The 27,197-nt window shown below is 36.7% G+C and overlaps 6 protein-coding genes across 6 annotated transcripts in view; 3 read left to right on the forward strand and 3 right to left on the reverse strand.

The window, feature by feature from the left end:
* Window positions 1-808: 808 nt before the first annotated feature.
* CBG26627 lies at window positions 809-2,828 on the reverse strand (the record flags this gene model as incomplete). Its single annotated transcript, XM_045241335.1, has 3 exons — window positions 809-1,621; window positions 1,676-1,846; window positions 2,805-2,828. 3 exons carry the CDS (start codon window positions 2,826-2,828, stop codon window positions 809-811), a joined length of 1,008 nt encoding a protein of 335 aa, XP_045100335.1.
* A 4,529-nt stretch (window positions 2,829-7,357) lies between these two features.
* Window positions 7,358-10,296, reverse strand: CBG26628 (the record flags this gene model as incomplete). The annotated part of the gene is made up of 3 exons (XM_045241336.1): window positions 7,358-7,552; window positions 8,851-9,099; window positions 10,018-10,296. 3 exons carry the CDS (start codon window positions 10,294-10,296, stop codon window positions 7,358-7,360), a joined length of 723 nt encoding a protein of 240 aa, XP_045100336.1.
* Window positions 10,297-12,810: 2,514 nt separating this feature from the next.
* Window positions 12,811-13,446, reverse strand: CBG20380 (the record flags this gene model as incomplete). Its single annotated transcript, XM_045241337.1, has 2 exons — window positions 12,811-13,383; window positions 13,429-13,446. The coding sequence occupies 2 exons, from the start codon at window positions 13,444-13,446 to the stop codon at window positions 12,811-12,813; spliced, it is 591 nt and encodes a 196-aa protein (XP_045097021.1).
* A 3,101-nt stretch (window positions 13,447-16,547) lies between these two features.
* CBG20382 lies at window positions 16,548-19,591 on the forward strand (the record flags this gene model as incomplete). Its single annotated transcript, XM_045241338.1, has 4 exons — window positions 16,548-18,147; window positions 18,229-19,098; window positions 19,145-19,315; window positions 19,536-19,591. 4 exons carry the CDS (start codon window positions 16,548-16,550, stop codon window positions 19,589-19,591), a joined length of 2,697 nt encoding a protein of 898 aa, XP_045097022.1.
* Window positions 19,592-23,121: 3,530 nt separating this feature from the next.
* CBG20384 overlaps window positions 23,122-27,197 on the forward strand; it is a gene marked incomplete at both ends in the record, with an annotated part of 11,002 nt that continues 6,926 nt past the window's right edge. The window contains one exon of the mRNA XM_002646485.1: window positions 23,122-23,124. Coding sequence (XP_002646531.1) covers window positions 23,122-23,124 — 3 coding nt within the window. The remainder of the gene's footprint in view (window positions 23,125-27,197) is intronic.
* CBG20385 lies at window positions 26,471-27,069 on the forward strand (the record flags this gene model as incomplete). Its single annotated transcript, XM_002646486.1, has 4 exons — window positions 26,471-26,500; window positions 26,591-26,743; window positions 26,869-26,928; window positions 26,989-27,069. 4 exons carry the CDS (start codon window positions 26,471-26,473, stop codon window positions 27,067-27,069), a joined length of 324 nt encoding a protein of 107 aa, XP_002646532.1.

The following is a 27,197-nucleotide window of genomic DNA, read 5'->3' on the forward strand; positions in this document are numbered from 1 at the left end:
CAACTTAATATATTAAATTTTCAATCTTTTCGAAAATGTGTGGACAAAGTTACAAACATACTTGTAACGGGCCGGGTCGGGCCTCCGAATTTCGGGAAAAAGCCCGGCCAACAGAATACAAGACTTGGCCAACCCTACTACAAGTCTTGCACAAGACTGCCACAAGTTTTAACTAATACAAAGAATATTGTGCTCAGAGACTTCTGCAAGTATTGGCGCCGACAGCCGAGTAAATTGGGAGGGGTAGGCTATTTTTAAAGGAGGCCAGACATGAAAAATTTCACAGTTCTAGTTTTTTGATATATGACACAGTACAGTCAGAAAATAACAATGGACACCCAGCCATAACTCCATGTTGCCGTATAAGCGAGAATGCGAACGTTCTTCCACGCGGCGGCACACTCCTCGTTTCATAATCGTTTTAGCGGCACTAGACGACAGGCGCCGTGTGGTGTAGAGGTGAACGCGATTGTCTATCGGTCGCGCATCGCGGGTTCGATTCCCATATTTCCATTTTCGTTTTTTTTCTGTTTTCATGCGGCGACATCATGGAATGACAGAATATCGGCAAAAAGTCTGGAATTATCGCCTAACATTGAAGAAATCTTGTGTGTACTAAAAAAAAATAAATGCTCGTCAAGTAGCGCGCATTGGTCGCAATCGCACGACTTTCCGTCAGAATACATGATCTCTCCCCAAGAAAACCCCGTAGACTTTCGTGTCTGGCCTCCTTTAACACATCAAGGATACAAGGCTTATCCAATTATCTTCCCTTCTAAACCCAAAAACTGTACTAAGATGCTCTGAACTAAAACAGTAAAAGTCCATTATTCACCTCGTTTTGTCCTGACACCGAATTCCTTTTGGCTTTCTTTTCTTTCCATGGGTTTTGAGATCGTGTGATTCTTCTCGACCCAATTGGAACCCCTGGCCATGCTTTCTGGGATCGTGTGATTCGTCTCGACATGGGCATTTCGTCGTCTTCCCCATCTGAATTTTTGTATTCTTGAGCAGATGGTGCTGGCCTTTTCCAAGTTGTCAGAGGTCGTCTGGATGTTCTCATTCTATATTTCTTGATTTTGGTGGTTGTGCTTGACGAACATTGAACTTCTGAAGACGTTGAATCAGAATCCGCTGACGACTGCCGCTTTGGTTTCTTCATAGCTGGCATTTTCGGAGGCCAAAGCTCGTCGGGCATTTCGTCTTCGTATTCTGGAGCATCGGATGATCCCGGGAGATCATAATCCAATCTCATACGCTTCTGTGGTCTCGGATTTGCTACTGTACAATCAGTGTCATTGAATTCTGCGTCTTGAAGTCTTCGGACTAGACGTTGCTCGGATTTTAGAATCCGTGAGAGGAGCGATTCTGGCTTAGCGTATTCTGGAGCATTGTTCAAGGTGTCTTCTCCAGAATCTGGAATTCTCAAATTCCGTTCCTCTAGAGGTTCCTGAGATCCACTCGTTTCTGAATGATCCAGAATTTCCGACGCCTTCTCCTCCTCCTCGTCCTCCATAACCCATTCCACATCATCCAACTCAAAATGGCTCGAGATGACGTGCTGCTCCATGTCTTTTCTGTTTGTGAAGCAGCTATCACATCTCTTCCAGAAACAGGAAATCTGAAAATATTGATTTTAGACAAAAAAAATCCAAATTTCAAATTTAAAACTGACCCCTTTTGGTAATGTCTTCTCTCCATTCCTAGCCTTTTTTTCTCGAACCACCACCTCATTTTCCTTTCCCATTCTCGCTTTCCAGTGTTTGATATGATTGATAAAAATGTGATCAATCATATCCTTCTTTTGAGTGAATCCAGATATGCATCCCGTTTTTTGGCAGTGGTACTGAAAAATGGGTTTAGTTTGAGAAAATAACGATTTTGGCTTAATTATCTCGATTCCTATAAGATATATCAAAAATTGGTCAGCTGATAAAATGTTTATCATAATATCAGCAACATTTTATCTGTTGACTTATTTTTAATATCCTTCATAGGAACCGAGATAATTGAGCTCAAACAGGGCTCGGCGCCGCTGGTTCTATCACCACTATACTTGAATACTTCGAGCTCAATTATCTCGGTTCCTATGAAAGATATCAGAGAGTGGTTAAATGATAAAATGTTAACAATTTTATGATAAATATTTTAACAGTTGGCATATTTTTGATATCTCTCACAGAAATCGAGATAATTGAGCTCAAACAAGGCTCATGCGCGGCACGGCCGGCGCTACTGGTTGAGTCACTTTTATACTTGCACACTTTGAGCTTAATTATCTTGCTTCCTATAAGAGATATCAAAAATTTGTCAACTGATAAAATATTTATCATAATATCAGCAACATTTTATTAGATAACACAATTTTGATATCTTTTAAAAGAACCGAGATAATTAAGCTCGAAATGTGCAAGTTTAGTGGTCACGCAACCAGCGGCGCCGACCGCCCACTTCAAGCTTAATTATCTTGCTTCCTATCAGAGATATCAAAAATTGGTCAATTGATAAAATGTTTATCATATTATCAGCAATATTTTATCAGTTGACAAATTTCTAATATCTTTCACAGGAATCGAGGTAATTGAGCTCAAAATTTGCACGCTTTATGTTTCAATGTAATGTGGGTTTCATATTTTTAGAGTCCGGAAAAAGTACGTTAGGCTCATTCCATTTGTCTGAAAATTTCTGAGTGTACTAAACAAAATAGAGCTTTAATTTCGTTAAAAAAAATCCAAAAATTTAATATCCCAATTTTTTCCAAACTACAGTAAGCCATCCAACTTTTCGAAATTTAAAAAACTTACCATAATTGATGATCCTGAACTCATGTTTGAAGACCTTGTAGTCTGAAAATAGGATATCTATAGAAAAAAGGGAAAATTCGAAAAAATAATTCAAATTTTGGCCCCCTATTGATTTTCCATATTTTCCAGTTATCTCCAAAAACCGATAAACTCATAAATATAGAAAATTGTCGGTGGAAAAATAAAAAAAAAACTTAAAATTTCTTTTTAAAGCCAATTTGCATTTTGGTTTTTTCGAGAAATTTCGATTTTTGCTGAAAAAATAGTAGAAAACTCATGTTTTTAACCCATTTCGGTCGTTTTTAAATCTAATGGTGCAAGCGCGCTCCACTGACACGTGTGGAGAAGGAGGAGACGCAGAGAATGCGGGGAGGGGGTGTTTCGTAAGGTGTCAGCAAAGAAGAAGAAGATGGAAAAAAGGAAAAAAATAAGAAAAATTATGAAGAAGAAGAAGAAAAATTATACCAATTTTCAATTTTCAAGGAAAAAGTCAAATTTGAAGTCCCAAAAAAGTCGAATTGTCCAATTTCTCTGATAATTTCTGAACATACTCAACAAAACTAGGGCTTTAATTTTGTAGTTGACAACTTTTTTCTAACTACCATAGTTTTCGCGATCTGTGCCTTTAAATGTCCCCATTGAAGGACACCGAGAAGCTCTGACCAATACCTCCACTAACAGCGACATATCTCATTTGGATGAATTTTCACAAAAAAGTTGTCAACTACAAAATTGAAGCTCTATTTTTCTTTAGTAAATCTGAAAAATTTCAGACAAATCGAATGATTCTCAAGTATTTTTTCTATGCTCTAAAAATATGTTTATCTTAGTACATTGAAAAATAATGTTTGCAAACTTTGAGCTCAATTATCTGGGTTCGTAAGATATCAAAAAGTTGTCAACTGACAAAATGTTTATCATAATATCATCTACATTTTATCAGTTGACAAATTGTTTATAGCTCTCATAGGAACTGAGATAATTGAACTTTAATTGCGCGCCGCCGGCTGGCGTCACCACAACACTTGCTAACTTTGAGCTCAATTTATCTTGCTCCCTATAAGAGATATCAAAAAGTTTCCAACTGATAAAATGTAGATGGCATTATAATAAACATTTTATCAGTTGATTGATTTCTGATATCTCTCAAAAAAGCCGAGATAGTTTTAACTTAAAAGCTTGAAGTTAAAGTATGGAATGACGCTCTAATAATGCCAGATTGCGTGCCGAGTGAAGTGCCAGGACACTTCGAGACCACCTATCTCATTTAGATGAAATTTTCCGAAAAAGTTGTCAACTATTAAATTAAAGCTCTAGTTTTGTTTAGTATAATATGCAATTTTCAGACAAATTGAAAAATGCTGAACCACTTTTGTAGTCTTCCAAAATTAGGTGATTTTTCACCAAAAAGGATAAATGAGTTGAAAACGAATTTTAGGAATATGAAAATCTAAAAAAATGCAAGGATGGATTTGTTATGTATTTCTTTCCAGATTCTTCTATTATTGCTGATTCTCGGATAAACCTGAAAAAATTGTAAAAAATATTTTTTTTACCGTAACCATTCTAATAGAACGCCACCCGGACTTTGAGCCTATATACCTCACTTCTTTTGAATGATATCAAAAAGTTGTCAACTGATAAAATGATTATCATGATATCAGCAACATTTTATTAATTGACAAGTGTTGGTTATCTCTTATAGGAACCGAGATAATTGAGCTCAACGTGACCAGGAGTGCTGATAGAGAAGGGGCGCCAAGGAAGCTTGTTTCCTTTGAGCTCTATTATCTTGATTTGTATCAGAGATATCAAAAAGTTGTCAACAACAAAATTTAAGCTCTCGTTTTGTTTAGTATACTCTGAAATTTTCAGACGAATTGAAAAATTCTGAACATCTTTCGTAGTCTTCAAAGTAAGCCTTTTTCACTAAAAATGAGTGGAAAATGATTTTTCAAAAAACTGAAAATCTGGAAAAATGCAACTTTTTAGATCAGAAATTCAAATCTCTTTTCCAGATTCTTTTATTCTTGCTGATTTTCTAAGGAACCTGAAAAATTGTGAAAAAATACATTTTTTTTTGCTATATACCATAAACACTCTAATAGAACGCCACCCGGACCGTCCAGCCTAAATATCTCACTTCTTTTGAAAGATATCAAAAAGTTGTTAACTGATAAAATGTTTATCATGATATCACCAACATTTTTTCAGTCAACCACTTCTTTATATCTCTCACAGAAAATGAGATAAATGAACTCAAATTGTACTGGCTTCTATTAGAGCATTTAGGTGGACCCCAAATTTTGAGCCAATTTTTCTCGTTTCCTGTAAAAGATATCAAAAAGTTGTCAACTGATAAAATGTTTATCATGATAGCAGCAACATTTATCAGTTTACCACTTTTCGATATCTTTCACAGAAAATGAGCTACATCGGCTCAAATTTGACAGTTCGGGTGGCGTTCTATTAGAGTGTTTACGGTATCTGATACCCCAATTTTCAGAAGATTCCCCTTTTTTTTTCCAGATTCTTGATTACCAAAAAAACCTTTTTTAACTATACTAATTTTTGATTATTCAACTATGCGCCTTTAATATACCGTACCCCTCAAAAATTCCTTATTATGAATTCGACACATTTTTCATCTATTTTAACCATTTTTCTGTATTTTTTCTCGGTTTTATTCCTGGAAAATTAACTCTAAGCCTACTAATTTTTAATGCTAATTTTCGACATCCTTTTTTAACTTGAAAATCAATAATTCATCAAAAAGACACCGTATGAAAAAAAAATCAATGAAAATCGGTTTTAAAAAATTCCTGGAAATCAGGAAAAATTGGGTTCGAAAACTGCTGCGGGTGAAACAGAAAATAGAAGATTTTAAAAAGAAAAATACAATTAACATAGGGGAAGCAGAAGAGAAATATGTTGAAAAATAGTCCAAAAACGAGCATTTCTAGGAAAAATTCCATGAAAATTGAGTTAAAAAAAATAACATAAAAATAGGTGCAAAAGGGGAAAAATCCTTAATTTTCGAGCTTTTTAAAGCATTTATAGTCGAAACTATGCTAAAAAAGAGGATTTTCAACGATCTAAAAGCTAAAAACCAGGTCGAAAACTCTGAAAACCGATTTTTAGGGCAAAAAAAGGGGAAAATAGTGTTCCTGGGCTGTTTTGGCAGCTGAAAACGGGTAAAATAGAGAGAATTTGAAAAAAAAAGTGGCAAAAAAAAAGGGTCAAACAGGGTCCAAAAAGGGCTCCGCGAGTAGAGTGCCGAGTCGACTCGAAAATCGACGATTTTTTGTCGACTTTGAATTCGACACAATCGACATTCAACAATTCGACAAGGCTATTTGTCGATGAAAATCGAACTTTCCGTTGTCGATTTTGCGTCGACGAACGTCGACAAGAATCGACAAGAATCGACTTTTGTCGTATTTGCGTCGACTTAAAATCGACGAAAATCGAGAAAAGTCCACGAAAAATCGACTTTTTCGGTTTTCAGTTGAACTCGTGGTGGCCTAGAAAACTCAACTTGCAAAACTTAGGCCACCATGTCAAAATGGCCTAAAAACACAACAGAATCATGTTAGGACATTTTTAGGTCATTTTGAAGTGGTGGCCTAGAAAAGCAAATTTGCAAAAGTTAGGCCACCATATCAAAATGTAGCACACTGCCAGTTTCAAACAGGCACAACAACAAAAAAACAGACAGTTTCTAGGTCACCGGCCTTGTAATCCTCTCGGACATGAAAGTCGATTAAAAATCGATTTTTAGTCGGTTCTTGTCGATTTTGAGTCGATTCAAAATCGACAAAAATCGATTCTTATCGATTTTCAATCTCATCGACTTTTGAAAAGTCAATTTTTTGTCGACTTTTAGAATATCGATTTTTGATCGAGTCGACGAAATCGACACCGATTTTGACGATTTTTGTCGATTGTCAACAATCGACACAGCACTATCCGCGAGGAATTTTTTAGAAAAAATGGGGGATAAACAATGATTGTAAAGCTCAAAAATCGTGAAAAACACTCCAAAAACCGCCTTTTAGGGTGTAAAACCAAGGGAAAATAGCGTTTTTGAAAGCTGAAAATGGGTAAAATATAGAGGATTTGAACACAAAAATGATTTCTTGAACAATATAAAAACGATAAAAATTGGGGAAAAAAAAGAGATTCAGAGGCAGAAAAAGAAGGCTAAAAATTGGAATTTTTGTGAGAAAAATTGGAGAAAATCGCATTGAAAAATAAATGATTTTCAACGACTTGTGGAGCTTTCTAGACATGTAAAATTGATTAAAAATGATAAAAACCAAGAAAAATTGCTAAAAAATCGAACAATTCAATGAAAATCAAATCAAATCAGGTCATTTTGAGACGGAAATTGGTGTAAAAATGGGAATTTCCGAGTGAAAAAATGATTTTAAACGATTTTTGGAACTTTCTGGACATTGAAAATTGATTAAAAATGATTAAAAATCAAGAAAAATGAGATTTCTAGGCAGGCTTTAACACGGAAAAATCAATAAAATCAATAAAAATCGAAATCAGATCAACGTTTGAAAGGATTCCGGCGACGGTGATTCGTTGACAGCGAGTGCCTCCTCTTCACACTGAAATCGATGCTTCATTTCTTCCATTTGATTGACCAGCTCGTCAGGAATCACCCGTTGATTACCGTACTCCGATCGCCATACACGCTCCAGCTCTCGCCATGGCTCGTCGTGCTGTTTCGTGCATTTCTGGAACTTGTTTTCTTCAATTTCTGCCAAATTTTCAGAAAAATAAGGTCATTTTAAGCCTTTTTGGTGATTTTGGGGTAATTTTAAGCTATTTTATGGGCATTTTCAGCCATTTTTGAGCTATTTCAAGCCATTTTAGCCATTTTATAAATATTTTTAGTGATTTCGGGATCATTTTAGGGTCATTTTAGGGTTATTTTAAGACATATTTGGGTAATTTTTAGTCATTTTCGGGTGATTTCGAGCCACTTTCGTGTCATTTTAAGCCACTTTCTGCAAAATTTTCAGAAAAATGAATTTTTTTTCAATTTTTGCCCAGAAAATTTGCATTTTTAGTCATTTTCGGCCTTTTAAGCTATTTTTAGGGTAATTTTCAGCCATTTTTGAGTCATTTTTAGCCATTTCGAGTCGTTTTCAGTGATTTCAGCGTCATTTCAAAACGATTTTTGGGTTATGTTTAGTGATTTTTCAGTTATTTTAAGCAATTTTTAGCCATTTTTGAGCTATTTCAAGCCATTTTAGCCAATTTTTATAAATATTTTTAGTGATTTCGGGGTTATTTTAGGCTATTTTCGGGTTATTTTTGGTGATTTTTAGTGATTTCGGGGTCGTTTTAAGCCATTTTAGAGGTGGATATTGGGCGATGTTAAGGCATTTTTTGCGTCGTTTTCAGCCATTTTCAGATTATTTTCTGTGATTTTCGGGTTATTTTAAGTCACTTTCGGGTCATTTTTAGTGATTTCGGGTTATTTTTTTTTCAGCCATTTTATAGTTATGTTTAGTAATTTTTACAGTCATTCTAGGCAATTTTTTGGGCGTTTTCAGCCATTTTTGAGTTAATTTCAGCAGTAATTTTTGAGATCATTTAATGCTATTTTCAGGCTATTTTATGCCATATTTAGAGTCATTTCAAGCCATTTTTGGATTATTTAAAGACATTTTTAGTGATTTCGAGCAATTTCGAATACCATTTCAAGCCATTTTTTGGGTTATTTTAGTAAGTTTTGGGTCATTTCTAGTGATTTTGGAGCTATTTTGAGTCATTTCAGTCATTTCATAGTTATGTTTAGTAATATTTATTGATTTCGGGGTCATTTTCAGCCATTTTTATAGTCATTCTAACCAATTTTCGGGTCATTTAAAGCGATGTTATGGGCATTTTCAGCCGTTTTTGGGTCATTTTAAGTCATCTGGAGTTAATTTCAGTAATTTTGGGATGATTTACAGCCATTTTCAGGTAATTTCAAGCCATTTTTAGGGTCATTTTTTTTTACAAATTTTCCTTCGAAATTCCCTACTTTGAACGAGAGGCAAGTCAAGCAGAAGTGTGTGCGATCCGATGCTCTGAACTGTCCGAGTCCTCGTCCTCTCAACTGATTAATCACTCCTTGACACAGTTTGCTCATTTTTGGGTAGATTTTTTTGGATGGAAATTGAGGATGCGATGGGGAATATGCTTCTGGAGATGATCGATGGATTTGTGGTGGGGATGGTGGTGCCGAGTTGTGATGATAATGGTGGAAGGATGGCTCTTCTCGTTTGGGCTCCTGGAAAATGAGCAATCATTGAAAAATGGCAGAAAATCGCCCAAAAATCATGAAAAATGACTGAAAATTCATGACAAATGGCTCAAAATTCGTGAAAAATGACTAAAAAATCATAAAAAATGACTCAAAATTCGTGAAAAATGACTGAAAATTCATGAAAAATGACTGAAAATTCATAAAAAATGGCTCAAAATTCGTGAAAAAGGCTCAAAAGAACAATTTTTGAGCGATTTTTAAACGATTTTTGAGCTCAAGAATCTATTAAAAATTGAAAAAAAAATCGTCTGAAAATCACTAAAAAATCTACAAAAAATGGCTGAAAAAAAAGGTCTAAAATTTCTCCAAAAACTACGAAAAATTTCCTGAATTTGTGGAATTTCCAGCGATTTTTAGCGATTTTCGATCGGTTTTTGAGCAATTTTAAGCAGTTTTTAAGCGATTTTTAAGCGATTTTTGAGCAATTTTCGAGGAAATTTTAGCAATTTTTAAGCGATTTTTTGAGTGATTTTTGAGCGATTTTTAGACAATTTTGGAGCGATTTTTGAGCGATTTTCGTAGATTCTTTGAGCGATCTCTGAGCGATTTTTAAGCAATTTTTAAGCGATTTTTGAGCAGTTTTTGAGCAATTTTCGAGCAATTTCCGAGGAAATTTGAGCGATTTTTGAGCGATTATTGAATGATTTTTGAGCGATTTTTGAGCGATTTTTAAGCAATTTCTGAGCGATTTTCGTAGATTTTTGAGCGATCTCTGAGCGATTTTTGAGCGATATTCGGGCAATTTTCGAGCGATTTTTGAGCGATTTTCGCGCGATTATTGCGTAATCTTTGAGCGATTTTAAGAAATTTTGAAAAAAGGTTTACTAGGTTTTTTTGCGATCTCAGAAATTTATTGGTTTCCAAGTTTCAAAAATTCCGCACCTTAAGAAGCATCAGCCCCCTTTGTCCCATAATTCTGTTTCTCCGATTTGCAGGTCTTCCCGGTCCTCTTCGAGCGCTTTCAAAGACAAAAAGCCCTCCCCGTTGAACCGCTGCTGATGACGTGGATGGTTGATTCTGTGGAATCGTGTATTCTATTTGAAGATCCTCAAGCGACGTCATCGTCTCCAGGGGATCTGATGACGTGGCGGTTTCAGATGACGTCGCCATCTCTTGAGAATCCTCCAATCTCAACGTCTCCTCGTCATATTCCACCATCATTTGTCTCAAATGTCCTGCCAAATCCTTCTTCTCAATGGAGCCAAGATTTTTGAGGCGCCTGGAAAATTTGATAATTCAAAATTTTTCAAAAATCCTAAAATTTGAAAATTTCCGAAAATCCCAAAAATTAGAAGTTAGGATTTTGCAAAATTTTGGGAATTTCGCAAATTTTGAATTTTGGGATTTTTTAAATTTTCGAGTTTTTGATATTTTTACCCTTTCGAATTTTCAGGATTTTTGAGAATTTCAATTTTGGAATTTTTCAATTTTTAGCTTTTTGGGATTTTTCATAAAATTTAAAGCTTTTAGATTTTTTCAAAATTTTGAAATTTTCAAATATTTTGGAATTTTCGAAAATTTCGGGATTTTTTTTTGAAAATTTAATTTTTTGAGATTTTGAAAATTTTAAGTTTTTGAATTTCTGAAATTTCCGAATTTTTCAGAAATTTGAATTTCCAGATTTTTGAAATTATCGAATTTTGGAATTTTCAAAAAGTTTGAATTTTTGGATTTTGGACATTTTCAACTTAACGGGATTTAAGAAAATTTCGATTGAAAAAACCTTTTTTTAAACCAAAAATTCGAAAAATCGCTAACGGACCTAAGCTCCGCCCACTTTTGAATTTTCAAAATTTTCAACTTTTTTGGTGTACAAATTACAGAACAACTCGACGAAAAACGAGAAAAATCGACTAAAATACATAAAAATTCCCAAAAAAAAATCGAATTTTTCAAAAATCCCTAAATCGACGAAAATCAGTGAAAACGGATTTTCTAGCTTCAAATTATCGATTTTTGGGCTCTAAAAAGTCTAGACTGTGCCAGAACCCCGCTTTTATGGGGATTTTAGCTTCAAAATTATCGATTTTTAGCTCAAAAATCAGTCAAAATCGTACTTTTTGACCTCTTTAACGACACAAAACTCGACGACCGAGTGTTGTTTCGGGCACGGTGATTGTAAATTTTCAAAGCAAATCAAACAATAAAATTCGGATTGAAAATAGATATGAGATCGGGGAAGAACACGGCTACGCATGTAGAGAGAACGAGCGACAGATGCCATGTTCGAGAAGTAGGTGTTCGAGGAGACCTGCAACAAATATCGATTTTTATGAAAATTTTGGCTCCGAGACGATTTTCAAGTCATTTTTCCAGGCGATTTGAGCGAATTTTGACCATTTTTGAGCTGATTTTCTGCCAATTTTCAGGTATACGCTGAAATTCAGCCAAAATTCGTTTGGAATTGGCCATTTTCAGCATATACCCATTAGATTTAATTTGGGCGTTTCTGGACAAATTTTGGCTGAATTTCAGCGATTTTTTTTCGATGTTTTTAATAAATTTAAGTCGATTTTGACCAATTTTGAGCTGATTCGCAACATTTTTGTCGTATTTTTTGTCGATTTTCAGTAGAAAATTGGCTAATTTTGACTGATTACAGATCATTTTCACGGATATTTGCGGTTTTTTTCAGTGTAATTTGGCTAGTTTTCAGTGAAATAAGGTTTTTCTAGCTCATTTTTCCCCTAAATTTTGGCTCCGGGACGCTTCAGAACCCGACGTTTCAGAACTTTTCTGCATTTTTGCATAGTGGTTTTTGTACATAAAATGAGTGTTGCTCATTTAGCCGGAGCATACTTTCAGCAATGACACCGTTTTTGAAAATATCAACTTTTTTTCGATTTTTTGAGAGTTTCCGAGTGTGAATCTATCATTATTTGGAGTACGGTAGATGAGAACGAATAAAAAAAAAACAGAAAAAAAACAACAAATTAAAATAAGCAATACTCATTTTATGTACAAAAACCACTATACAAAAATGCGGAAAAGTTCTGAAACGTCGGGTTCTGAAACGTCCCGGAGCCAAAATTTAGGAGAAAAATGGGCGGAAAAAGCCGCAAAATCTCTATGGAAAATGATCTGAAATCAGTCAAAAAAAAGACTCAATATCGTCAAAAATGCAGTCAAAATTAGCCAATTTTTCACTGAAAATCGACAAAAAATGCGACAAAAGTGTTGCGAATCAGCTCAAAATTGGTCAAAATCGACTAAAATTTTCTAAAAACATCGAAAAAATCGCTGAAATTCAGCCAAAATTCGTCCAGGAACGCCCAAATTAAATCTAATGGGTATATGCTGAAAATGTCCAATTCCAGACGAATTTTGGCTGAATTTCAGCGTATACCTGTTAGAGTTTATTTTCACCGATCCCAGACAGAGGGGTTTAGCTGATTTTGAGCAATTTCAGAGCCTTTTTTGAGCAACTTCAGTCGATTTTGACTATTTTATAGCAAATTTTCGCTAACTTGGACGCATTTCAGCATGTACTCTTTAGAGTTCATTTAGGATGATTCCAGACAAATTTCAGCTGAATTTCAGCCATATGTTCGGTGTTTTCAGTAAATTTTAGTCGATTTTGATTAATTTTAAGCTGTTTTCACTGATTTTAAATGTCATTTTAGCATTTTTTTTCGCCTTTTTTTTGGTCGATTTTCAGTGAAAAATTGGCTGATTTTACTGATTTTTTAGATTAATTTTCAGTCCTTTCTCACTGATTTCAGATGATTTTCCATGGATTTTTCCGGTTTTTTCAGGTGAATTTTGCTTGTTTCCAGTGATTGTTATAGCTTTTTCCAGCCCATTTCTCAGCATTTTCCCCGCACGGATTTCACGAACTTTTCTCGAAGTTTCCACTGGAACTATTTTCTCTAAAATTGGCATCGCCACAGCATCATCTGAATCCATTTGCCTGGGAATTTTAGTCTTCTCGCCCACAGAATTCTCCACGTATTCAGTTTCATCCTCCAATTCTAGAACTCTAGAACACTTTCTAGAATCCTGAAGACGTGGAAATTGGAGTTCAGAAGACGTCGGGAACGACTCTCGAGGTTCTAAAAATGTTCTAGAAGACTCTGGAGCCTCGATTCTCGGCTTCTTCGCCGCCGGCTCTTCTGGAGCCTTGACGACGCTCTTCTGGAGCACAAAATGTCCATAATCGAGGATTTCCAGATGATTGGTGAGGACGTGAAGCCCCATATCGAGTTGAGAGCTGAATTCAGCGCGACAGGTGTCCCATTTGCAGAAAAACTGAAAAAACAACTTCAATTTTCAAAAAATCAGGGGATTTTTTACTTTTTCCGGATTTTCCATAGTTTTTTATTAGATTTTTGGCGAATTCCCGCCGAATTTTCTACCTGTAATACAGTTTATTTAATTTTTCAGCTGATTTTTCGGGTTTTCAGCTTTAAAAAGTCTTTCAATAAGCTGAAAATCGTTGAAAAATCATCGAAAGCTTTCGAAAAAACGGGTTTCGCTCCAAATTTCGAATTCTCCTTAGAGCGCGCTTGCAGCTTTTAGCCGCGGGAAATTCGAATTTTAAACAAAAAAGGTTTTTTTTTGCAGATTTTTTCAGCAAACTTATAGTCTGGAAAACGAGCGAATTGGATTTTTAATTGATTTAAAACTGTTTTAAAAATGAAATATAGGTCAAAAATAATTAAAAATTTATATTTCCGAAATAAAATGAAATGGGACAGCGGAGTGCCGTTGTTTAATTGTCGGCAAGCAGATTTTAACATCTAAATCGTTTTAATAAAGCTATTTTCCGGTTATTCTGGTTAAAACTTTAAATTTTTAAGCTTACAATAGGTTAGAAAATGCATAAAACTGCTTGTTTAGCCACTGGAAAGACACAAATATCGATTTTTCTAGTTTTAATGCGTTTTTTGAAATTTCAGATTGATTGATTGGAAAAGGTTTAAAAGATAAGTTAGATTTATTCGGAATTTTCATTATGAAATTAATATAAATTTTGAGAAGATAAGGGGAAAATATCAGAAAAAATTACAAAAAAATTCTCGATGAGGGCGAAAAGTTAATTAATGGTTTTTGGAAAAAATTGGAGATGCAGATGACGAATTGAGATTCTGGTGCTTGCTGGATTTACCTGAAAAAATAAAATGTATTTTTTTTTCAAACTTCATGACCTAATTAAAAAAAAATTTCTAGGTCATGACCTACTTTTTTCTAGGTTATGACCTAATTTTATCTAGGTCATGACCTAATTTTTTCTAGGCCATGCTCTAATTTTTTTTCTAGGTCATGACCTAATTTTATCTAGGTCATGACCTAATTTTTTACTAGGTCATGACCTACTTTTTTCTAGGTCATGACATAATTTTAACTAGGTCATGACCTAATTTTATCTAGGTTATGCCATAACTTTTTCTAGGTCATGACCTAATTTTTACTAGGTCATGACCTAATTTTTTCCAGGTCATGACCTAATTTTTACTGGGTCATGACCTAATTTTTTCTAGGCCATGCTCTAATTTTTTTCTAGGTCATGGCTTAATTTTTTTCAGGTCATGACCTAAATTTTTTTTTCTAGGTTATGCCATAATTATTTCTGGGTCCGCCGGCGTGGAGGTGAGAGTTTTCTGGAATTTTCAGAGAAAAATTCTGAAAATGTTGCATTTTTTCAATTTTGGAATTTTTTTTTCTGAAATTCTTAGATTCTTAGATCCTCAAATGCTTAGGTTCATAGATTCTGAAATTCTAAAATTCTGGATTCTCAAGCTCTATGATTCTAAATTTCTGAAATTCTGAAATTCTGAGTTTTCGAGATTCTGAAATTCTGGAATTCTGAAATTCTAAAATTCTGAAACTCTGAAATTCTGATATTCTGAAATTTTACAGTTCTGAAACTTTGAGATTCTGAGATTCTGAAATTCTGAAATTCCGAAATTCTGAAATTCTGGAATTCTGAAATTCTGAAATTCTGAGATTCCGAGATTTTGATATTCTGAAGTTCTGAATTTGTGAGATTTTGAAATCCTGAATAATCGGAATTCTGAAATTTTGAAATTTCGAGATTCGGAAACTTTGAGATTCGGAAATTCTGAGTTCCTAAATAATTTTGAACTTCTAGAATTTCAATTTTCCGAATCCACGTCATCTGAAAACGGAAAAAAAACTGTTTGACGTCATCCATTTTTATTATACTTTTTGTTTTATGAATCTCTTTTTTTTTCTTTCTCCGCAGAGCCCAAAATTTTCCTTTTTTACATATTGTTTCTAGGCAACTTCTTCCGATTCATTTTTCCTTTTTTCTTCAAATCCAAACTTTCGATATTTTTTGAAAATTTTCTTCACGAAAGTTCCAGAAAATTTCTAGAACTTTCTGGAAAAAAAAAACTAAAAAATCAAGTTTTGTTGAGAGTGTGGGACTTTTTTTTCTTGGAATTTTTGGATAATTTTGGTGGGAAAATACATTTTTTGAAGAAAAGTTCAGAAGTTTCAGGAAATTGTTTTTCGTATAAAAAATCTAGAATTTTCTGAATTTTTGAATTTCCGAAGTTTTTGAATTCTGAGTTCTAGGATTCAAAAATTAAAAAATTCAGGAATTTTGAATATTAAAATTTTCAAATTGAAACTTTTTTTTTCAAATTTTACAGAATTTTCTGAGACTATTTAGTCTGAAATGATGAGAATTCCCCTATTTTTTTAAAAATTTTTAAACAGTTTCAGAATTTTCTTTTGTCTCACAAAATAATTAGAAAAGTTTTCTCGAAATTTTCTGGAAATAATTCAAGATTTTTAAATATTTTGAAAGTTTTTTTCAAAACCTCAGAATTCCAAAAATTTACAGAATTTTAGAATATCGGAATTTCAGAGATTTCAAAAGTACAAAAAGTTTTAAAATCCGAAAATTTTTAAAAATTCAAGCTTTTGAATCCCAGATACTAGACCACAGCATTAAAAAATTCCAAAAGTTCAGAATCTCAGAATTTCAGAACAAATTCTGAATTTCTAAATTTCGAATTTCTGATATTCTGAAATGCTAAAATACTGAAATTCGGAATTTTGAAGTTCTTGAATATTAAGTTGGAGGATTCTAAATTTTTGAAATTCGCAGATTCTGAAAAGACGCTTTCAGAACTTTCTAGAGACTTTTCTATATTTCAACATACTCCAAAGCGCTCCAAATGTTTGTTTTTAAAGTTCAAGAACCCTCTCAAAACTTCTATATCATTTTTTTTTCTTCCAGAATGTTCCCAAACTTGGCCCCCAAACCATGGATTCCACCTGACATGGACTATCTTCCCGGCTACGATAACAATTATCCAGCTCCGCCCCTTTTCGACACCACCTGAACCCTGCTTGCTCCATTCGCCATGGCCAACTGCTCAGCTCACCCCAAAACTACCGTAATCGGAATTCCACGAATCCCAGATAATCGCTTTTATAAAATGGAATACAAATCGGGCAATTTTCAACATCATGCCTGCCAGTGCCAAGGAAAAATTCTGGAAAAGGACTTGACTCCGTTGAGAGCAAAACATTCTGAATCCCTAAAAGAAGACGTTCTGATTTGCTTCAATTCGTTTACAAATCGAAAAGAGCAGTATAGATTGGATAAGGGGACTGGAGGACTGGTTCAGATGGTTCTGGAAGATTCTGAAGCCTCAGGAGGAACCTCTGAAGGTTTTCTGAGGAGTCATAGATCAATTTTAATGGATAATGGGACCATTGTAATCACTAAGGATCAGCAAGGACCACTTTATAAGATCAGCAAGTACGGAGGACCGATGAAGGAGGCTGAAGTGAAGACCTTGGTGGATGATGGGCCTGCTGAAGAAGATCCTGAAGCCTCTAAAGACTCTGGAGACCCCGATGACTCGGCATTGCTCAGCTTTAACAAGCTCCTTCCCAAATTCAAAGTTGTCTTCTGCCCGCTCTACCATTTCCTAACCCTATGCGCCTTAATCCCATCCTCTGGTCTCTACCATGCCTTCATCCTCAAAGACAAAAAACTCCAAAGATTCTTCTGCATCTGCACATCTTGCGCAGCTACCGTAACCAATAAATCGTTATCTCCCAGCTATGCAGAATACTCAAAAACGCTTCAAACTCAAGTGATCCATGCCAAGAATCGAGTGACTTTGGTGGATGAGCAATGGATTCTGACCCCCAATGGATTTAAGCAAGTCTATCTGGAAGAGCTGAAATTCGATCCGGGAAAGGTCCCAGACACTGTTTGCTTGGCCAGAATCACTTCCGAAGGTTCCGAAGTTTACGCCATCAACTACATGAACTATCTAATCATGGAGAAATTGTGTCCCGTTGAGAAGATCTTTAAGAAGTTTGAGAATGTTCCAGTGGCCACTCTAAAGGATCAGCGACGGCGGGAGAAGAGGTCAAAAGAGCTCCGAAAACGGATCATGGAGGAGAAGGCGGAGCTAGACGTCAAGAGAATCAAGGAGGATTATAGGAAGCGATCGGCAAGCTTCAATAAGATCCTTGGACCTCGAAAATGGAGGCTCTCCTTGCCAGTCAAAGTGCAAATGGTGCCGGAATTGCCACTTGGGCAGATGAGCGATTTGCCGCAATCAGAAATTGCTCCAGGATCTTCTTTAGCTCAATTTTCTGCTCCAGGGACCTTGAATTCCGGGCTTTTAGGATCAACCTGGCTACCCGAAACCTCTGCTTCCTCTTACACGACGGCCATTTCCACCTCTAGTCTCCCAAATTCTCAAGGATCAGCTACCTGGATGCCCTTAACAACCGTCAATGGCGCTTTGACGTCTTCCGTGGCCGAAGCCATGGCCACCATGCCTCTTATCAACCAGTCAACCATCTTTGGAAACTCTCAAGAATCAGCTGGACCATCCACATCCAACTGGATGTCTATGCAAGCCAATTCGCTGCTTATTCGAGCACTCCAACCTCAAAGAATCTCTCGGATGTCTTCTCAACCAGCGGATTATGTGACAGTGTCTTCTGATAGTGAGGATGATAATGATCAGGAGACGATAGAATCAGGAAACTCGATTCCAGGAGGTTCCGCAGGTCCATGATCTTCCATTGGCGTGGGCATGGGCGGTCTAAACGAACAATCCGAGGTCCAAAAAGCGTCTGGAACGATTCAAGGGTCTTCGAGATTGACATTTGGCCAATCATATGCCTATGTTAATGGTCTCGAACCATCTTCTGCTCTTGAATTCCCATCTAACACTCTCGGAGAACCTTTTAGAAGCTTCAGCGGTCCAGAAGCGTGCTCTTCTGCCAACCTGACTGGTCTAGATGGACCATCAAAGAACCTTGAATTTCAGTCTGGGGTCAATCTAGGGGCCCTGTCAGCCTTCTCATCAGCTCGGGCGGTCCAAAAAGCCTCAGGTACGGTCCAAGGGTCTTTGAGCTTGCCTGCTATCGGACAACCTGCCCAACTGGGACCATCCGCTGCTCCTGAATTCGCTGTGGGAGAATCCAATGGAAGCTTCCGAAAATCAATCTACGATCAAGGGTGTTTAGCGATGACCGCTATCGGACAACCAACAATCGGAGACCTTCACGGACCATCAGCGTCGCTTCTAGGGACCCTAGCAACAGCTCCACATCCTAATCCATCCGCCTTGGACCAACAAAGGAGCTCTGCGATCCTTGCTCAGTCAGTGTTCAACCTTGCGATGGTCAATATGGCAGGAATGGGAAGCTTGGGGATCGGACGACCTGCCGATTCAAACCTCACTGGTCCTTTGAACCTCGGAACCTCCCGATCGACACCTAGGAACCTCCTTGCAGCCTCCATGGGCCCCATGGATCCTAATCTTGAAGCTCTCATCAGTCAAACAGGGTACATAGATCCTTCTCATGAGTTTTTCCAAACCTATCCGGGTATGGATCCCTGCCCGGACTCCCCATTTCTGGCCCATCAGATTCCCAGTGCTTACTTTTCGTCTAGTACTGGTCTTACAAGGATACTGCCCTTTGGAAGGCCAGCTGAGGAACCTGAAGATCAAGGTAAGTGTCTAGGAAGTCTGATTTTCAGAAATTTCTTTATTTTCAGAGAATCAGAATCTCACCCGGAGTCTTGTGGAGGGAGCTTCTGAAGCTCCAACGTCTTATACTTCTACCACAGACGATCTAGGATCTTCGAAGCAAGTTCAAGGATCTCCAGATCTAACCCAAACCCGACCACCATCGTCTCCAGAAACCAAAAAATTAGAGGATGAATCTGGTAAGATTATGTTCCACTTTCCCTAAGTTTCCATGCTCCAAATCACTGAAGCTGGACCAAAAATGTTTGGAATTTGATCAAAATAATCGCTATGCGCCTTCAAAGATCAGCTATGCGCCTTTAAAGCTATGCACCTTTAAAATTATGCGCTTCTAAAAATGACCTATGCGCCTTTAAAAATTACTGTAGTAGCGAATTATTTCGAAATTTCTTTTTTCAGACTACGCAGTATCGTTTGCTTCGTCTCCAGAATTGGGTTACAAGGGACGGTCTTGAATACTTTCGAAACTGTATGCTTGAACTATTTTAGATATTAGGTTGGCGGGAAAGTCTTTGTCACTCTGTTTGTTTAATCACTGTTCTCGTATATGGAGGCTGTGTATGATATCGACTCTAGTGAATAACAAGGTGATAAGAACCTTCCATATAAACAAGTCCCCATCTCCTTCCCTGCTCCTCATCTGTAATTGAAACGATATGTTTGTTCCCACTGCTATTCACATCAGACATGTTTTGATTTACCTCTTCCTATCTCACACCACGATGAAGGATTCGGAAACTTTCTTGAAGAATGTGTACAACACACATGCCCCTCACTACAATACTATTCGCAATTGGTTCCATCGTTTCGAAAAAGATGACTTCTCGCTCGATGAAAAGGATCGCTCTGGGAGACCCCGTGAGTTGGATTTGGACAAGCTGAAGCACGCATTGCAATCGGATCCATTTCAATCTAGCCGTGAACTAGCTGTCACATTCGGAGTTCACCATAGCACAGTCCTTGAAGGTTTGAAGTCTCTTGGAATGAGAAAACTTTTTGGTCGATTCATACCTCATCACCTGACTCAAGCCAACCTTGACCGCCGAGTCGACGATTCGATTACTCTTCTCACTCTCCACGCGGGCGATCGATGGCTGGACCGGCTAATAACCGGAGATGAGAAGTGGGTCTTCTACGATAATCACCACAGGAAATCCCAGTGGGTTGGAGAAGGAGAGAGCCCACAGGATGTCCCCAAACCCGACCTTCATCCGAAAAAAGTTATGCTCTCTGTGTGGTGGGGAGTGGACGGCCCCATCTACTGGGAACTTCTGCCCGAGGGCAAAACAATAACTGGAGACCTCTACACTACTCAACTACGAAACCTCAAGAAAGCAGTCGACCGTTCGGCCCTGAAAGACAAGAAAGTGTACTAGCAACATGATAACGCTCGCCCACATGTTTCGAAACAAGTGAAGCAGGAGCTGATGGGATATGGATGGAATGTTCTCCCTCACCCCCCGTATTCTCCTGATCTTGCTCCTTCCGACTATTGGTTATTTGGCGATATGACACGTGCCTTCGAAGGAAGAAGCTTCAATTCCCGTGGAGCGGTCGAAGCGGCACTCAAACAATACTTTGCCTCACGCCCGGCTGGATTCTACCGCAATGGAATCCATAAATTGAGGGAACGTTGGAGACATGTTGTTGATAATGATGGACAATATAATTAATTATTCGGTTATTTTTTCTTTGAGAAATAAACTATTGAAAAAGTGACAAAGACTTTCCCGCCAACCTAATATTTCGAAATTCAGAAATTGAGAAAATCTGAAATTTCGGAAATTGTAAAAAAAATCAGAAATTCAAAGATGCGAAAATTCCAAAAATTTGTTTTCATACAGAAATTCATCAGAAACAATAAAAATCATTTTTTTCAGAATTCTCCAAAGCACTACAAACTACAAAGATCCACATTTTTCTGTACCGAAATTTCGGAATCTCTTTTTTTAAAATAATCATTTCAAATGTTTTTTGGCGTAGCTGCATGGCAGAACCTTCCTCAAATTTCCAGCCAAATTTTCAGCCTTTTTCGTGTATTCTTTCCTTTTTCTGAAAATTCCAGGAAATCAATTTTTATAAATTTCTGGTTTCTTTTTTTCCAGTTTTCTCTGAAAATTCCAGCCGATCTTCCACAATTTTCGACTTTTTTCTGTAATTTTTAGCTCTGTTTAGCAGCTACCGTAATCCTCATATCCCCTCCAAAAGTTGTTGTTTTTCCTATTGGTTCTAGACCAATTTCTCTCTCGAGTTGTCATTTGAAAAATGAGCCAACAAAAGTTTACCGTAAAACCTCTAATAGAACGACACCCGGATCGTCCAATTTGAGCCTATATATCTCACTTCTTTTGAAAGATATCAAAAAGTGTTTAACTAGTAAAATGTTTATCAGGATATCAGCAACATTTTATTAGTTAGCCACTTTTTGATATCTTTCACAGAAAATGAGATATATAGGATCAAAGTGGACGATCCAAGTGTCGTTCTATTAGAGGTTTTACGGTAAATGTGTGTTTTTTCTATTTTCCGACATTTGAATCAATAACTTCTCTTTGTGTTCATAACAATGACTCATATACAGTGCGTTTCCCATTTACCGTATTTCCTCTAATTGAAGCCCATGGGCTTCTATTTTTCAGCCTCCTTTTTAGGAAATTAACAAAAACTGAAATTACCAGAAATTTTCTTTTAAATAGAAAGGGAATGTCTACAATAACCAAAAAGACGAACTTAACTGTTCAAACTGCACTAACTGCCCGTACTTCTGTCAGAGGATGCGCTTCTATGTTTTTAAGCACGTCAGAGGGTAAGCTTCTATTAGAGGAAATACGGTATATGGTCACCCTAATTTTGGAGTATATCAGGAGAACCGATAAAAATAGGTATTTGGTGACTAAAAAATCAGATTCAAGACATCAAATTACATGCATTTGATGATTTTCATGATTATACCAGCAAAACTGGCATAATTAGACTCCTAAAAAATGGCTAGGCAATTTAATATTTGATGGCAGCCCTATTCAATGTAATAACATCAAAGGTACGGTTTGACATACATTGAAGAAAATTTGGAATGTACTGGTGGTCTTGAACTGATCTTCTGCTCCGAATCGGACCATACGGCCGCGATCGCATTCCTGAGCACCCCACTGGTTCTGCATTGTCTGCAATGGTGGTAAATACTCACATAGAACGTTATTCATAAAACTCCAATCCAAAGAGACAACTAGCCATAGCAGAACTTTGATTTTTTCGGGTTGGAATCATACAAATTGAGGAAAAAAAACTTGTAATCCGGGCCTTCGCGGGCCCTGCCATAATTTCTTTCAGAATCGATATTTTCAAACCAACTAAATCAGGTATGATGGAGCTCCACGAGTACTACAAAACGGTATTATTTGAAATATTGTATCTTATCTATGAACAAAGTTACAGGTCATAAAGTGGCTTTTCTCGCAGGGCCCGGCAGGCCCCCGGCTGGGCCTGTTTTTTTGTTCCTTTTGCTCTGTAACTCTGTTCATAGACAAGATACAGTATTTCAAATAATACCGTTTTGTAGTACTCGTGGAGCTCTACCATACCTGATTAAGTTGGTTCGAAAACATTGATTCTGAAAGAAGTTATGGCAGGGCCCGCGAAGGCCCGGATTACAAGTATGACGGTGATGGAATCGACAACGAACCCTTTTTGATAATCCTCAAAGTTCATACGACTAGGTGCAAGTGCCATCTTGAGATATCCCACCGAAGACAAAGCACACCACACCAGAAGACTATCTTCTCCGAACCACACCAATAGACTGTCTTCTGAGTCAGGGGAGCCTAATTTTGGCCAGTTTTGCTGGTATTATAATGGAAATCATCAAGTGTATGTAATTTGAGGTCCCGAATCCGATTTTTAGTCACCAAATACCTATTTTTTATCGGTTCTCCTGTTATACTTCATATTTAGGGTGACCGTATAAATGTGAAACGCACGATTTGCCATGGTAAGTCATAAAATAAAAATTCTTATCAATTTTCTGATTTTAAATCCTTGAAGAACAATCAAACTTCTGGAATTTCAATAAATTCTCAATAAATTTAAAAAATATACAAAACATTCAATATGTCAGAAAAAGGATCGACATTCTAGCTCTTTTAGAACTTGAGATACAGCGAGACGATCTAATTGTCTGTGAATTTTCGAACGACGATATCTGGGCTTCTAGATGAGCCAGTTAAATAAAATTTGGACCGTTTTGTGAGACCATTTTAGATATTTCATAAACTTTAATAATTTTTTGTAAAACTAAAAATCCTTGCCGAAATTGAGAGCTCCCAATATTTCCTCTCACATTTTTTTCTGGAAATGTGACCCAAATCTCTAGAGTCTTAATTCAAAATCTAATCCTGCAAGTGCGCTCTATTGCTGAATTCGTCTTACCTAAAACTAAAAAAAAGAAGGTGTTAGGTTTCCATAGTAATCCGCCGCTTCAGCTCTTTTAGCTTTTTTTTTCAGTTGCTCCGTTTTGTTCTGCTTTTATATAATTCTCCTCCCTCACCCTCGTACTTGTCATAGTTTCCTATCGAATATATTCGATAGGTAATTTTTTAGCATTTTTTTTCTTAAAAATGGTAGTAATGAAAAGTATTTCCAATAAAGTTTTGGAAAATAGACGAAAAATAGACCATTCGCTGAAAGAACCAAGTTTCCAGCTCATCGGGGAGTCGAGATTTGGGTGTTTCTAGTTTTAAAGAGGCGCAGACAACTAGATAGTCTCGTTGTCTGCGCTCTCTCGTTTTTACAATGTGTCTAGCCTCTTTAAATGTATCTCAGCTCTCAGAAGAACTGGAAAGTTGGTATTTTTTCAGAAATTGAAACATTTAGGGTCCCGTTCCTTCCTATTCCTCTACGAAACAAAGGAAGAAAAATACCAAAAGACTTTTCCAAAATCTTTTGTCTTATATCTGGATCAGAATATCCCCCCCCCCTCTCAAAAAATCCCATTATCCCGAAATGCCAAAAATCTCCATTTCCCTCCAAATCCCTTTTCTCCGCCGACGCCTTCCAATTTCCTGCGGCGCCTTCCACGTCTTCTTTTTTTTCTTGATTTTTCACTTTCAGAAAAAGAAGTCTACTTTCCAGACAACCGCAAAGGTGGAGGACATAGAAAAAAGCGCAGACAGTTAGAGTGTCTAGTTGTCTGCGTCTCTCCCCCAACTTTTAGCCTATTCATCTCGTTCCTGTGGAAGATATCAAAAAGTTGTGAACTGATAAAATGCTTATGATAATATCATAAACATTTCATCAGTTGACGGATTTTTGATATCTTTCATAGGAACCAAGATATTATGCTTGTCTGAGAAAAAAAAGGTTGAGACGCAGAGAAAAAGTGTCTGCGTCTCCACCGTTTGTGTGCTATTTAGGCTCTCCGCTTCGATAACGCTACCGTACTCAGACTGCAAAAAATACTCTCTAACCTTTTTTTTCTCAGACAAGCATAATAAGTGAGCTCACGAGACGATTTCTAAGCCTAGTTATCTCGTTTCCTCTGAACGATATCAAAAAGTTGCCAACTTATAAAATGTTAATCATAATATCACTAACATTTTTTCATTTGACCGTTGTTTTATATGTCTAACAGGAACCGAGAAAATTGATAACAAAAAGTCAATTTTCACCTGGTTCCACTCAAAATTTAAAACTTTGAAGCGATTTACCAGCCATAGTGTCATTGGTCATTTCACTCACATGACCAGTAAATCATAAACGTGTGTTCTAGCACTGAAATTCGCTACTCGCTAACTGTCTGCGTCTCCTTCTCCCTTTTTTTCTAATTTCCGAAAATATAAGATTCCTTTTTCCCATTCACTTTTTGAATTTTCTCAGAGAGACGCAGACGAAAAAATTGCTGTCTGTTGTTTTCCCTTCTTCTTCCTTCTCCTTTTTCTTCTCTGTTTTTTATTTTCGAATTTTATTATATGTGCCCTCTCTCTGTGTCCTTTTTTCTCTAAATTCTCTCCACTCTCTCTCTCTCTCCCTCTCATTGCCGTTTTCTTTTTCCTTGATTCATTCGTCATTGAGTGTCACCTCTCCACTTTCGGTTTTGAACGCTATTCCCATTGCTTCACTCAGTTTTTCGCTTCTAACTTTTTTCAACATTGAGATTTTTGAAAAATTCAAAAAGCATTAAATAGAACTTTTGAAGGGCTACAACATGATATATATTTAGCCTGTTTTTGAATTTGCGAGTTTTTTGGGGGATGCGCCTGCTTCAATAGAACGCTTCCTGCACTTTGAGCTCAATTATCTCGGTTACTACAAGAGATATTCGAAATTTTTTAACTGTTGAAATGTTTTTCATGACATCGCCTACATTTTATTAGTTGACCACTTTTTGATATTTTTCATAGCAACCGAGATAATTGAGCTTAATTGGGCGCGTGTCGGTCCGCTGATTACATCACCATCATACTTGTCCACTTTGAGCTCAATTATCTCGGTTCTTATAATAGATATCTATAATTTGTTTGCAACTAAAATGTTTTTCATAAGATTATCTACATTTTGAATGTTAACAAAGTTTTGCTATCTCTTTTAGTAACAGAGATAATTTGGTTCAAAGTGCATGTAGCATTCTATGAGAGCTTTCATGATGTTTCTCTTCGCCTCTTTATCCCTCTCAACCTAGATAAAGTAAAATAATATATGTTATATATCATGTTGAAGCTCTTTTCAAGACCTACATTTCTCAATTGGTTTCATTCAAAAATATCGAATTTGAAGCGAGTTACTAGCTATAGTGTGACTGGTCATTTTTCTCTCACATGACCAGTGAATCATAGACGTGCGTTCTAACACTGAAATTCGCTACACTCTAACTGTCTGCGTCTCCGTTTTTGAAGATACCGAGTGTTGTTTCTGATACATTATCTAATGTCGTTTTGCTAGGAAATTGGAAAAAATCTTTATAAAATCACCGAAAACACTTGGGTCCAAGGCAACGGGTCAGAAATCGCGCCCCAGTAAACGTGAGATTTTAGATAAAAATTCGCTGCTGAATTGCTGAAAATTTGGCTGAGGATCAAACTTTTAAACGTTGGCACGTGGGTTCAGGCGAGGGGGTCAGAAAGCGCGCCCCAGTAATTTTTTCGAAAATTCTCAATTGGCTGCTGAGAGTTCGTTGACTGACAATCATACTTTAATGCATTAGGCCGAGAAGACGAATATTTTTTTTTCAATATTTTTCGATGTTTTCTTTCGTTTTCGCTCGTTTTTTCTCGTTTTTTCCCCTTTTTCAGTGAAAATTAGTTGAAAAAAGTTTCAACTTATTTATTAAGGTGAGAAGTCCAATGCAACCGCCTCGTGCAGTGATGAGCCAAGTGAGCGAATGGAAGAAAGCTCGATTTTCGACGTTTTTTTGAGGTGAGTAACTGAAATATGTAATGTTCCAATATTTATTGATTTTCTAGGCTCGAGCCATCGCTCCGTCAGCTCACCCAGAAGTACAACTGCGACAAGTAGATCTGGAGAAAGTGCTACGATCGTTTCCCACCACATGCCATCAACTGCAGAAAAAAGAAGTGCGGACACTCGAACGATCTTCGCATCAAGAAGAAGTTGAAGTAATCTTCATTAGCCTTCGTCCATCGGTTGCCGAAGACTGTCCGTCTCTACGCTAACATGATGCAGTACTTCCAGTACAGTAGAAGCTATTATAACCCTGACATAATTTAGATAAAATTTGTAGGAATACTATCTCATATATATTTCGGATGTCATGTCCTTAGGTGATATTAAATGCATTGAGGTTCTTCCATAATTATTAATTCTTTATTAGAGGTTATTCAATAATTCGTTCTATTTTCAGAGCAACCAGAATCCGGCATCCGATTGCGAAGACAACAACGACACGAGCTGTGCACATGAGAAGTCGGATGGATCATCGTGAGAAGTCGCATGGATCAATTGGGTTTAATAATAATTGTTATCTCTCTTGTTATATGTCATGAATCTCAATAAATGGTCATATATTGCCTTCCCCTTCCTCGGAAAATTTAGGGAGAACAGCAACATAAA

This window comes from Caenorhabditis briggsae (genome assembly GCF_000004555.2).
Source record: "Caenorhabditis briggsae complete genome, chrI, whole genome shotgun sequence".
NCBI classification, from domain to species: domain Eukaryota; kingdom Metazoa; phylum Nematoda; class Chromadorea; order Rhabditida; family Rhabditidae; genus Caenorhabditis; species Caenorhabditis briggsae.